This window comes from Styela clava, chromosome 4 (assembly GCF_964204865.1).
Source record: "Styela clava chromosome 4, kaStyClav1.hap1.2, whole genome shotgun sequence".
NCBI classification, from domain to species: Eukaryota; Metazoa; Chordata; class Ascidiacea; order Stolidobranchia; family Styelidae; genus Styela; species Styela clava.
In genome coordinates, this window is record NC_135253.1 from 25,248,885 (window position 1) to 25,263,268 (window position 14,384).

Consider the following 14,384-nt stretch of genomic DNA (forward strand, 5'->3'; position numbering starts at 1 on the left):
CATATATGGATAATATTGGGTTTGGTGAATTACTGTTAGAAAAATGGTGGAGTGAACTTGAATTTAATATGAATGGCTAAATACCAGTGAAATAGTTTGCTTACTGTAAAACAAAAGTGTAAAAATCAGTTATATTGCATGTAAAATAAAAATGTCAATTTGATTTGATTTATGAAAGAACGAAAATAATATTTACACTCTATCAGATATGGCATAAAATACAAACAAGAAAGTGGGGACAATGACAACTCTGCTATAGGTAATTACGAGACTATGTTGGCGTTGAAGGGTTTGGATTTAAACCTCTGAATGTGATAAATTTGTGCAGGAAATGCTGCAAAGGGAAAGATTTAGTAGTTTCTTACATATCAGTGACTGCATGCGATTGGATCTCATTGGTATCGTATATGGGCCATAGATAATCCCTTTTATTAGACTTTATTAGATTTATTGGCTCCGAGCAAGGTTCAGTACAACTGACCCGTAAAGTACTACTATTTTTATAGAGATCGATGTCTCGGCATTATTGACACACTGGGTGGGGTGATGAGTATCCGATATTTTATGGCTGCGATTCCAACATAGTGAGGTCCAACCGGTGAGTCTTGCACGATTCATCTTTGGCCCACACTCGATCTATCTTAATTTCTGACTGAATCTAACAATAAATTTATTTGGACAACTTGGATTCAACATTTCTCAAATTATTTCTTGTGAATTCAATAAATTCATTCTTAGCTTTATCACTTGAATAATCTTCAGCATTCATCGTTGCCTCCAACGACATTTTATACATTTCAACCGCTTTCTCTATATTCCCCATTCTATTATACGCTACTCCTGCATTATTAAGACAGAGTCCATATATTCGATATGTTTGAGGTTTATCTGAATTTCTCTTTAAGAGCTCGATCCCGGTTTCGTTCATGTTCGCACATTCTTGATATTCACCACAGAAAAAGTAGCAAATACCGATTTGGAATAGACACCAAGCCTCATATTCTACACTGACTTTATGAGTCGAACGTTTGATCCTACGCACAAACTCAAAAATTTCATACATGAGTGGTATCACGTGATCTATCACAATCTTTTTCATTGAATGTTGTTTTGTCATCTTTTTAACGGCATGTGATATTTGGGAAACAGATTGTTGAATTCCTCTCACCGATTGATCTCCCATGTCATTAAGTTTATGTAGTTTAGCTGTGACGTAGCATGAAATTACAAATGAAATGAACTTTTCTTCTGAATCGAATTTTGTGGCTTTACTTTTTATTGCATCGATAAACTGACTGTAGTTTGATATTGATCCAATGAAATCAGTCATTTCAGTAATGAGGGATATCACGTGACTTAAGACTTTTGTTTGTTTCTGTTTTATCATTTCTTCCATGACCAAGCTTATTTGTTCAATGCAAGATAAGATACCTTGCACGGATCCGGGGGTTTTGTTTACCAGCTTATGTAATTTGGCAAGAGCGTAGTAAGCAACTACTGCATGGATGGTTTTGCCTTTATTTTCAAAATGTTCTGCTAATTCCGCCAATTTCTTCGTATCTCCCACAAACTGTTCAAGTCGTTTGTCTTCGACGCTGTTGCTGAAGAATTGATCGAGGATAACCAGGTAGGTGGTATTCGTCGTGTCACTGAAACTTTTATTCAAAATATTCGATGAAATTTTGCAGAAAATAACTTTCCAGATGATCGCGATTACAGTGATGAGCGTTCTCAGCGTCTGTGGTATATTCAAGGTTGAAGCTGAGAAGAGAAACATTCATTTTAATACCTTGATATAATATAGATATCACTCATTTTCGCATCTGTTTTGTTTAGAAATAAATACTAGCAGTTGAATGCGTCGAATTAAGCTATATTAGATTGGCCTAGTGTTCTTCATGTTTGACATTTATCGGTATAACGGACCCTCCTGAAGTATGCACACCAAGATGGCGCACAACCTGAACTCAGGTTGTGTACCAGGTTAGGGTTCAGGTTATGCGACATCTTGGTGCGCATACTTCGAAGTACCGTTATAACATTATTTAATTTAACTATATCAGATTTTGAAAGTTTATACTCATCTTAGCCATAATAAAAACTATCTAAATCAAGTACGCAGCCGACCAAAATGGCAATCTAAAAAATGGGCGCGTCTAGCTCAACAAATCATTAAAACCTAAAGCATCACCTTCGCTGTTATACATTTTAATCATTTCCAACGAGGATTCTTCGTATTCTTTGCTGAGCTCAGCACTAGCTTCAGTGGATATGCCATTGGTTTGAGAAAAAGTAGCGATTGTTTCTCTCTGATCGGTTTGAAATTCATTTTCTTGGAAAGTTTTGACCAAAGTCTGTGTCGGGGTGTTCGTCTGTTGTAGAATAGTTGTCTGGGTGTCGTTGTCGAGAGCTTGTTTTGGATCCGTCTGCACATAGATTTCAGTACTGGCAAGAGCATGTCCAAAAATGCGTGCAGCAATGTCTGGCCTTGTCTGAGTGTCTATATCTAGATTATAATTTTCTGTTTGCAAAAGTCTGTCCCTTGTACGACGTTTGTCCGTCTGTGCTTCCGTATCGTCAGTTGGCTTCTTATCCGTTTGATTCATTCTATCCCTTCTGTGAACGAGACTGGTTTGAGACTCAGATTCGGTCATGGGATTTTCGGTTTGCATCATCCAACCTAAATAAAAATAATAATATAATATGCGCCACGAACATTGCACTTATGCGCTTTCAACTCAATGTTAAACCAATTGAAATTTGAGCTTCTCATGTCCTTAAATATTAAATGATCTATCAGAAATTAAAAAAAAAAATTGATAAGTTATGTCGCACATCCCAGCTGAGCCAAAACGTGTTTTATTATCTTTCATAGAAAAAAATTCTCATTATCTGTTGAAACAAATATTTGCCTTTTGCTAAATATTTGCTGCTTACTTTGACTCAATTTTTTTTTATAAAATAATTCATGACCAAGTTTTAAAATGGGGGTCGTTTCAAAAAAATATAGTAACGATATTTTAAACAATAATGGGGCAGAAGAGCGCCATCTCGCTTCAAATACAAGTACTGAGATTACTTGCACCATCACACGTCCAATCCATCCGCTTACGTTACTGTTATTACAGATTAAATACTTGGACATTAACGAGTTTCGCTCGTGTAATCTAATGATTTAGGCGTGATATACAATTGCCTCTTCGTTCACTTTCTAGCCCAGTAATTTCCAACCTATGGGTCGTGACCTAAAACTGGGTCGCCCGAAAATCTTCAGGTGTGGCTTGCTTTTTCAACATACTGATTATATGCTGGAAGTATCACATCGTAAGAACCAGGCATCATTTATTTGTCACCCATGATTCAAGGGAGTCGCTGATGACAAGCAAGTGCTGCATTCCCACTTCGAAGGGATTTATGGGAAAATAAATATAGAACGATTGTTTATTATTGGTAATTCACTTCTTCAGCCATAAAATCAATACAATATTTATTGGACACGTCAGTGGACATAACGATCGTTTTGCATTTTATGCTGGCACTCTTCTTCTTTTTGTTCTTGTTCTTTGACACGTTCTTAAAAAGTCGCTTTTCTCTTTGACTACTGGACCGATCTCTTCAAAATTTCCAGTGTTTTAAGATTAATTTTTTTGCTAGAAGGCTATTACTTTTATTTATTTCAAATATTTAGGTGAGTTGCGTGGGATTCGTTTGTTTTTTTGTGTGCTATGGAGTCATCCGAATTTGCCACTAGGTGGGGCTGCGTGTTATGTATTTGAGAATAGCTCTCTTGTTTTAAAAAAAACATTTGAATCGCTTAAAGTTGGGAATCACTGACCTATAATCTATATATCATTGGTCTGGGTGAAGTCTTACATAAAGCCATATTTTCTGTGATCAAGGCTCTGGACAAACAAGATTGTAAAAACTAATATTCGGATAGCGATTAATATATTGCCCGCGAGTGAGACGGGTTAATTGGACCGAGATGTTTGTCCTACCAGGGTCAGAAAGAGCAAACTTACTTCTGCGAGATTTTCTTCCTGCTTTTCTAGTAGACATCGACTTCTTATACGATCTGTATCTTTGATGTGAAACTAAACTTCCAACGCTGCTCAAGGTGCTTTCACTGTCGCTTTCTGAAATTAATAATCAGGAATATGAAATATATTTGTAACTTTACTAAATTGCTATTTTTGGGTGTCGGGACTTGAGTCGGAAATGCTTTTGATACCGTCAGTCAACATCTCCATAGGACCCGGATTAATTAAGCATCTTGTCTGCCATCTATTTACCAAGCAAATAGTTTTTCTTTTGAAGGAAAAGATTCCAGCCCTGTTGTAACATCATAGATTGAACATCTTACCTTTATTCGATTCAGTGAAATTGAAAGATTCGGCACTGTATTCATATTCGCTTGTTTCATCCAATTGAGATAAATATCTGGCATCTGTAATAATAAAATATTTATGTATATTCAGAAATCAGATACCTTCAATATTAAAACTATTTAGGAGAGGTCATCAGCCTTGTAAGCAACATTAAATGGTACTCCCGAAGTATGTGAACCAACATGGCGGGCACCTAAACGTAGTATTTGTACCAGGTTAGGCCATAATTTTATTCCAATTTTCCTTATTTTAGTTCTCTTACGAGTTCGGGGACTAGCCAAGTGACTAAGGTACTATTTGTACCTTAAATTATGGCCTAACCCTAACCAGGTACACATACTAAATTCCGGTGTCCACCATTTTGATTTACATACCACGGGAGTACTCATTTAATTATTTTGCTGCAAATGCAAACACAGATATGGGATAGATGAGGCATGTTTAAATTAATATTGGAGCAGAAGTCAGTAACGTGATTCAAAACTTATGTATGGATTTATAGTCAGAGTGAAGATTTGTACTCCCCAGAGTTGGGAATTAAGGGAATAATCAAAAATTAATTCCCGATAGAAATTTAAAAATCATTAAGTTGTCTTTGCATTCTCGACAGAAAATAAAAAAGTTTGCGTAAGGAAAAGCTTTAGAAATTGTAGTTGGCGATGGAGTCAAAACTTTTCAATCCACGTGTTAATCCTCTACGATTATACAAATACGAATGTAGTCAGAATTTCTAAGAACCAACCTGTACTTCTTGAACGTGTACGATCTGTTGGAAGTGTTCGCTCATTCCTTTGATGTGTTTGAACAGGGGGTTGAGATATCGATCTCAAAGGTGACTGAGGTTGGTGAGATGCCGATCTTTTTGGACCTAGGATGAAAGAAAGTAGATTGTAACGGGGGCCGAATTCAAAAATGGAATTAAAAGTTTTTGAGCATATTGTGGAATTGACGCTCTGAAATATGAATGGTATTGACAAGTTATGCTTGGTTTATTAACTAATACCTTAATTTGAATTGAGATTTAATGAACCTTTCACCGAGCATCGACTTCCTTGTTTACTTCATGACATTGGCCAATCAGCAAGATGCAAAAAGTGACGTAACAATGCTCCCTTTTCGCATCCGCTCAGACACTTTTTTCACTCAGACAGATTTTCAGGCGTGGTCACAAATATTACCTAGTTTTCGCGTTTTTCAACTTTATCCGTTAGTTTTCGGTTGTGTTTCGGCAATGTAAATATATATCAGATTCAAGAGAATCAGAATTCAATGATCATTCAGATTTCTTAGAAGTTTTAATTTAATTGCAGTAATAAAAAATTAGTGTAGAAATAGTTGTGATAGACCGAGCTAAAATTCTTTACCGATACTTTTTAAAAACAGATTGTTGTATGCGATGAATCATAATGATGGTTTGAAACACATACTTCATTATATAGGCGCCAACTCGCAAAACCACTTAAAATAAGCCCTGAAAATTTTGCAATGGTAAAGTATAGGAAGAACTTTTCGGGGGGCAATTGGAAAAAGTGAATATAATGTGTAATAATACGACAAATCTAGAAATACCCAGAATTTAACGATCGAATATACGGTCAGATATATGAAAGCAAATGAAAATCGCCACATTATCGCGCTATTTAATCAAATATTCACATGAGTACAACGAAACTCGAAAAGAAGTGAGAAGCGTTCAACCAAACTTTGCCATGGGAAATGGCCGATTATTCGATACATGGTGGCGTAACTTTCTCTGAAATATACTAAGAATCTTGAGCAAAAAGAATGGAATACAATAGCATAGTGGGTATCGTTGACCACATGGTGGCGCAATTCCATTTAAAATTTACTTAGTTGCAACGATACTCGGAAAGAAAATGAAATGCAATTGCATATTGGATAGCCCATTTCATTTAAAAAAGACTTAGGTGCAACTAAACTTGAAGGGAATCAAATGCAATGGCTTATTGGGTAGTGTTGACCCAAACCATAGTTTACTGAATATAGTTCGCTCAAGGCCCGTTCGCTACGCATGAATGATGAGTTACTACGTCATCAGTTGGCCTCATTTTGAAGCTTACGGAAGAGGATTTCCGTTTGAATTTATTTGTGTATTTGGAATGGTTTTGTTGTTTGAAATAACATTCATTGGATAGTAATTAAAGGTTTATACCAGGATAATATCACAAAAGCAAGAATCCAGATACTCCCAGGTAAGGATGGACGATATAGAATACCGAATCCCTAGGACTCGGGTTCGGCCTCTTCGGCGCCGTTTGTCAATTTTTGTATTGCGGAATTCTAATATTTAATCAGGGACGGGCGTTTTTCTCTCTCCACGAAATCTGTTATATTTGATTATATTATACTTGCAAAAGCCCGCAAAAGCGTTTGCTACAGACATCAAACATTGTAATTCCAGCTTGAATATTCAGAACGCGAAGACTGCGTTATTGCACCATTTTATTTATTATTATTGGTGCCGACTGCCATCTTGCAGGCGATTTTCCGATTGCAACAATCTTAATTTTTTGAAATAAGGAAACATTCTTCATCTTAAATGAAATGACTTTCCGAGTACTCCCGAAAAATGATGAGTACCCGACGTTAGATGATAAAACATTATTTGCGATAATATTAATCAAATTTTACTTTTCACGACACCCGGCGTTGAGAGAATATCATGACGCATCACTCAAGCGTAACGAAGATGACTGTGTAACATAAATAAACAAAGACGAATAAAGCGTGAGCGAACTATAAGTTAACTATGCCCAAACTGTGCTAATGGACGTACACAAGAATTTGCCACATGGTGGCGCAATTTAATTTAAAATTTCCTGAAGTGAAACGAAATATGAAAAAGAAATGAAAAGCAATGGCATTGTGGGTAGCGTTGACCCAAACTGTGCTAATGGATATGAACAATGATTCGCCACATGGTGGCGCAATTGTGGTTAAAATTTAACTAGATGCAACGGAAAGTTGAACAAAAATGGCAATGGCATAGTGGGTAGCGTTGACCCAAACTGTGGTAATGGACGTGTACAATAATTCGCCACATGGTGGCGCAATTTAGATCAAATTTTACTCAATTAAGTGCAACGAAATTAGAAAAAAAATGAAATGCAATGGCATATTGGGGTGGCGTTGACCCAAACTGTACTAATGGACACGAACGATAATTCAACACATAGTGGCGCAGTTTCTTTTAAATTCTAATTAGTTGCAACGAACCCCGAACAAAAAGAATGAAATACAATGGCATTGTGGGTAGCGTTGACCGAAACTGCGCTAATGAACGTGAACAATAAATCACCTCATGGTGGAACAGTTTCATTTAGGATTTACTTAAGTGCAAGGAAATTTGAAAATATAAATGAAATGGCATAGTGCGTGGCGTTGATATATTTTGTGCTAATGGAATTAACAGAAATTTCGACATATGGTGGCGCAATTTTAGTTAAATCTGCTTACGGCAAATGCAAAGAAAACTCCAAAAAAATTAAATGCAATGGCATAGTGCACGGGTGGGCAACCTTGCGCGCCAAAATCGGCAAAATATAATGACAAAATTTTTCTGCGTGCGGACCAAAATGAAAAACAATTCTTTGCTACTTCATTGCAAAAACACTCAATAATAAACCTTTAACATGTACAGACAGGTGGCGCAATTGTGGTTAAAATTTAACTAGATGCAACGGAAAGTTGAACAAAAATGGCAATGGCATAGTGGGTAGCGTTGACCCAAACTGTGGTAATGGACGTGTACAATAATTCGCCACATGGTGGCGCAATTTAGATCAAATTTTACTCAATTAAGTGCAACGAAATTAGAAAAAAAATGAAATGCAATGGCATATTGGGGTGGCGTTGACCCAAACTGTACTAATGGACACGAACGATAATTCAACACATAGTGGCGCAGTTTCTTTTAAATTCTAATTAGTTGCAACGAACCCCGAACAAAAAGAATGAAATACAATGGCATTGTGGGTAGCGTTGACCGAAACTGCGCTAATGAACGTGAACAATAAATCACCTCATGGTGGAACAGTTTCATTTAGGATTTACTTAAGTGCAAGGAAATTTGAAAATATAAATGAAATGGCATAGTGCGTGGCGTTGATATATTTTGTGCTAATGGAATTAACAGAAATTTCGACATATGGTGGCGCAATTTTAGTTAAATCTGCTTACGGCAAATGCAAAGAAAACTCCAAAAAAATTAAATGCAATGGCATAGTGCACGGGTGGGCAACCTTGCGCGCCAAAATCGGCAAAATATAATGACAAAATTTTTCTGCGTGCGGACCAAAATGAAAAACAATTCTTTGCTACTTCATTGCAAAAACACTCAATAATAAACCTTTAACATGTACAGACAGATTCACTATTCGGGAAAATATCAGTCCCACATTTAAATTTGATTGCTTTTCATTTACTATATTAGCAAGACTTCTGCTACTGCATTACCGCTGATAAAGATTTTATAATGGGTTTACATTTTGTAACTTTCAAAGAAATATAAGAACTACCGGTTTCATCTTTCAGGATAATCCTATTACGAGACTTAACAAGAGAGCTATGCTCAAATATATGGACACGTAGCGCCACCCAATGGCAATAATTTTGATGACGTCATAGCGAGAAAAAAAAGTAATAGCCTTCTGCAGAAAAATTTTATCTTTAACCACTGAAAATTTTAAAGCAATTTGTCTAGTATTCGAAGAGAAAAGCGATTTTTTAAAAATGATGGGGACAAATAACAATAACAACAAAATTTTGAAACGATCATTATGTCCACTAAACGTGTCCAATAAAGTTCATAACTGAGAAAAGAAATTCACAATCATATGTAGATTAAAACTTGGAAAGTAATGCAGTAGCAAATTTTTAGGACACGAAAAATGTTCGGGAATAGCATCCCAATCATGCAATAGTTTTTTTTTCCGCACTTTTCTCTTGTATTTCCTTCCCTAATCGCTCATATTTAATTCGGAATTAATCCATAACCATAATTTAGCACCCAAACTGTGCTAATGGACGTGAACGATAATTCACCACATGGTGGTGCTATTTTTAACACCAGTTTGAAAATGCAATAGAACATGGCATCCTTCCAAAACGCGCCTTCAAAGTCGTCATCTAAATTAACGGCCTTATTTTATACATGTAATGAGCTGCTTGCTTGAAGCCTTGTTCAAATTTAGAGTAAAAAGAAATACGGTACATATAATACCAAAGGAACACAACAGAATAGTTTTATTGTATTTTAAAGCCATGAGACGCACTTATATGTATGCATCAGGTAGTGCTTCGCGATTTATTGCCAACACTGAAAAGTAGATCCAGTACTGTTGGCGTCTTATAGTCCGATTCTGTACTGGTGCGGCTTATTTACCTGTTGTTTTGGGTCTTGCTCCAGATGGTACGTTTGCATCTCTTCTATTTGAAGGTTCGGGTGGAATCAATGGAAATGCTTTTGATATTTGTGGATTTGAAGGAATGGCGCTTCCTAAATAAAAATCAATTCAATCAAGCATTTGTAAGCAGAATAAAGCGAACTGTAGTATTCGAACCTCGGCAAACCTCACTCCACCTATATTTCAAATTTTGGGCCCAAGGATTTTGGAGATCACATTCGTCAAGACTAATGGAATCATTTTCATTTATATTCTCATATAAATATATCTTTTTGAACTTGGGTTGGAAGAAGAGATAGAGTAATTATAATGTAGACCAGAACCAAAACATGAAATAAAAGTTTTTTTTAATTATTTATGGCATTAAAAAAGATTGGGTAATCATGATCGGAACAATCCTTTACTAAAAACCCATTTTATTTGGAATTTAGGTTTGATAAACTCAAAAGAAAATCTAAGAAAAAGACAAATTGAAGAAGTAGATATTCTGAATGGTAACATAATCACTCAGCAAATGTCCAGTGATAAAAGATCAAATATGCACAAGTGAATGACAAATCGCCGCAAGATGGCGCCATTTAACTTACAATTCACATATGTGCAACGGAAACTATTAAAAAAAATGAAAATGCAATGGCACGGTTGGCAATGTTGTTCAAAACAGTATCAATTTTTTACCTGTAACGGGGAAACCAACAAACAGAATTATATTAAATATTTGCACCTGTTGTTTTGGGTCTTGCTCCAGATGCTACGTTTGTATCTCGTCTATTTGAAGGTTCAGGTGGAATTAGTGGAAATGCTCCTGGTATTTCTGGATCTGATGTAGTGGGGCTTCCTAAATGTAAATCAAGCATTGAAATTTGAAGCAGAATTAAGATAAGTGCAGCGTTCGCACCCCAACTACCCCGCTTCAACCGGATCTCAACTTTCAACTCTAAGTAAGATTTTAAAATTGAATGAGATCACCACAAATGAGTTATTTTCTCTAAAATCCATAAATATATCAGGACTCAAAAACACGAACTTTTTGGGTACTTGACTTTTTTATACAGTCAAGTATACTAAATGCTCCGTTCCCGAGACTTATTGAATAGGAAGTAGACCCGTCAATCTCCTTTTTTTCTCCATACATACTGGGTCAATCGTTCCCGAATTTTCAAAACTTGAGGATGTTGAAAGCGCTTGTCGGCCATAATTTTATTTCAACATTTTTATAAATTCCAAGATTTTTCATCGAAAATTTTACTGTTTTGTCTCAAATCATGGGAATATTTTATGGAATGTAAGATAAATGATTAATAGATTGAGTTTTAGGCACACCCGAAGTATGTGAACCAAGACGACGGACATCGGAACGTAGTATGTGTACAAGGTTAGGGTTGGGTCATAACGTACAACAGACAGGGCAATAATTATGCCAGTTCGGATAAGATTTTCCAATAATATTAGGTCGAATATTGATATTTACCAACTATTTTTGGAGTCGTCGCGTTGGGATTCAATGTTTCTTCGCCAACGAAGCTTCTTGCCACAGGTGAACGTGGTGTTGGTGCATACAGTGGATCTCCATTGGAAGCTGGATAGAATTAAAAAAAAATAGTAAAATAGAAAATACAACAAAAATCATACACTCATCTGCATCATATCCGAATTGATTGTCAAAGAAAAAAAATTTAGATGAGTCTAGAATTCATGTGATGTTGAGACACTGTTAATAAAAAAAATTCGACGAAGAATTCAGATTGAGAAAGAGCGTTTCAACTATAACAATGCGTATTCGACTTATCAGAAGGCTAAATTTCCTTTCTTTCAACTGCTGGAACTAATTTTAACATTTTTTGTTTCACCTTGAGGTTCTGTGGGAGGCCTTTTAATCCCCTTCATCGATCAAGGCTTTGGGAGGCGGCCAGCTATATATTCAGAGATAATATTTTTTAATCGGAACAATCGCAGTTCGGAATTGCATACTTAATTCATTACAGCTTGCAACACCTTTTTAAAAATATTTTTAAAAATTTCCACGGAGTTTAGTAATTTTTGCTCGTTTTGAAAATAATTGAACCACTACTTGGCTATAAGACGTTCTGGTGTTTACGGCATAATACTGCTATTCTCACCTCCCCTGTTTGTTTTTTTCTTTGATTTTTTCTTTGGCTTTATTGAATCCAATACTTCTGGTTCGTAGGTTGGCACTGTCGCCTCGACCTCTTCCAGCTGTTCGTTCCCGGGCAATGCGAGAGGTTGATTGCTGACTAGAATTCTACCAGGATGGAGAGCTGTGGCGACAAATATTAGCATTAATTCCATGATCAACATCAGCCTATTTTAAAGCAGGAATGCGGGCCGAATTTACACTCGAATTCGAATTACAAGCCATTCCGAAATTATAAAAATTTCTTTTTTGGCTCTCAAATACAAGTTGATGAGAATTTTGACTCCAGCGCCAAACTTGAGAGAAAATAAATTGATAACAATCACTGGGCCTTTTTAATTTTCTGCTGTGAATGCTTAGAAATCTAATTAATGCTTCGTGGTTTTATGCGGAATTTTTCACTTCGATTCGACAAAATTTCAAATTCGAACGTGAATTCCAATAATAGTTTTGAAATTCGAGTCCAGGTTTCGACTCGAATATCAATAAATGCAAGTCTGATTTCAGTTGATATTTCATTATTATGAGATATTTTTTTCGCCATCGAATAAGGCTGACGAGCGGCGATTATCAAGAAGAACGCTCACATGTTCAAAATCTTTGGGCTTTCAATATTACTTTCTGATCATTCCTATTCACAGCTTTGGTGAGGTGGGAGGCCAAATGTTTGACCGTCACTAAATATTTTACATGATACCCAATCACGCCTTCTGCTCCTAAACAAGGCTAAGGCTAAAAAGGGAGGCCAAAAAAGGCCACTTATGAGTAACAATGAAAACTGCAATTATTCGGGAGAACCCAAATCTTTCCGGTTCAGAATTGCCTACTTAATTTATTAAACCCAGGGTGAGGTGGACACACGACATATGAACGCGACATTCGATACTAACACATAACCAGATACATATCTCACGATTTAACCGCTAGCAAGGCCATCGAGCCAAATATCAGAATTTTCGGGATTGTAAAAAAAAAAATACAGAGCCACGGCTTTTTCACATCGAACGGTTCTAAGTTTGACACTAATTGGTTGTGTCACAGCGAATCTAACACAAACCTTCTCTTTCTCCTTCTTCATGCCAAGGCAAAGCAGGTCGTTGCTCGGGACCATTTATCGCTGGTACCTGGGAACTACCAGATGCCTCTTCACCAAGCCAGGCTAGGGCTGCCTGTTCCCCTGGACCCCCGATTGCAGGAGGTTGTTGTGACCCTGAAAAAAAAACAAGTAAATTTTAAATTGACAGCAAGTGATTGGGATATTTTTAATTTTACACGACGAGCATTCATGGGTATTGAATAAAAATTATTGATGTTTTACTTGTTGATCATCATTGACGATGTATGATTGACAGGATATTTTTAAATAGGTGTTTTAAAAACTTCATTGGCTGGTTATAAATATTCTCTTTTCGTTCTGCATTTCACTTTAATTTTTAACCGATTGCAGTTTAAACCAACATTAGGTTTTGAGTTTTAAATATTTCGCCACCATGCGGATTCTTCGCCATCAATTTCACAGATGATCACGATCAGACGATAGCGGCGTTTATACATTTTTGAAATGGGGGAGTTTGTAGATGAATATTTACCTCGAACAGCTCCAATGTTTGCGTCTCTAATTTCCGATTTCGACCTGTAAAAAATAAAAATTCAGATAAAGGTGAATGCAACTTTGAACACAAAAGAAACTTTGTAGTCGTTTGTTTATAATTTTAATCATTTTAGATTGATTCACCACTCAGTAAATTTTGCCAAATTGCAGATGTTGCTGTCTTTCCCTAATTATTGGTGGCTAGCTACGTCTAAATGAATATTTGTTGGAAGCATTTATAGCGAAAATGCATAAAATATCATAGGTTTGCAGTTACCGGTTGAATCTGGTAAAGTAAGGTTATTTGTAGTACCGACAACATATTTTGACAACATGAATTTTATTTGTAACTACTTTATAGGTATACCTCGAAAAGTGACTCGCTACTCACAATAGATACTTGTACAGAGCATGGTATTTCCGCGAACATGAGAAAAATACATCAATTTGAAAGTCTGCATTTGTATGATCTAGTTTGGGTGTACTGGATGTCTCATTACCGATATGATTGTCATGTGTACATGAGTGAGAATTATAGAATATCCACCGATTTTGCTCACTAGTTTTAGGTATTATTACAAGCTTGAAAGCCTAAATATTATTTAATACAGTAGACGAGTATATGTCTGACACAACAAGCGACAATATTTGCATTGGTATTTGGTAAACGTCATTAATTGCTCACGCGGAAATGCCGCTCCTTTGTTTGTTTTAATCTCAAAGCGCCCGTACAGCCTCTGTGCATATCAACGTATTTTATGACCCCTCGGCCGCCATAACTCAGCCGTTACATATAATTTTTAAGTAATATTTTCAAATAGTTG

General features: G+C 36.2%; 1 protein-coding gene across 1 annotated transcript; it reads right to left on the minus strand.

Annotated features, from left to right (window-relative positions):
• Positions 1 to 670: 670 nt before the first annotated feature.
• LOC144422146 (uncharacterized) lies at positions 671 to 13,523 on the minus strand. The gene is made up of 11 exons (XM_078111985.1): positions 13,487 to 13,523; positions 13,027 to 13,179; positions 11,935 to 12,093; positions 11,286 to 11,393; positions 10,539 to 10,652; positions 9,793 to 9,906; positions 5,131 to 5,256; positions 4,364 to 4,447; positions 4,023 to 4,136; positions 2,192 to 2,680; positions 671 to 1,761 (listed from the first exon to the last, which is right to left on the minus strand). The coding sequence occupies exons 1-11, from the start codon at positions 13,521 to 13,523 to the stop codon at positions 671 to 673; spliced, it is 2,589 nt and encodes an 862-aa protein (XP_077968111.1).
• Between the last annotated feature and the right edge of the window lie 861 nt (positions 13,524 to 14,384).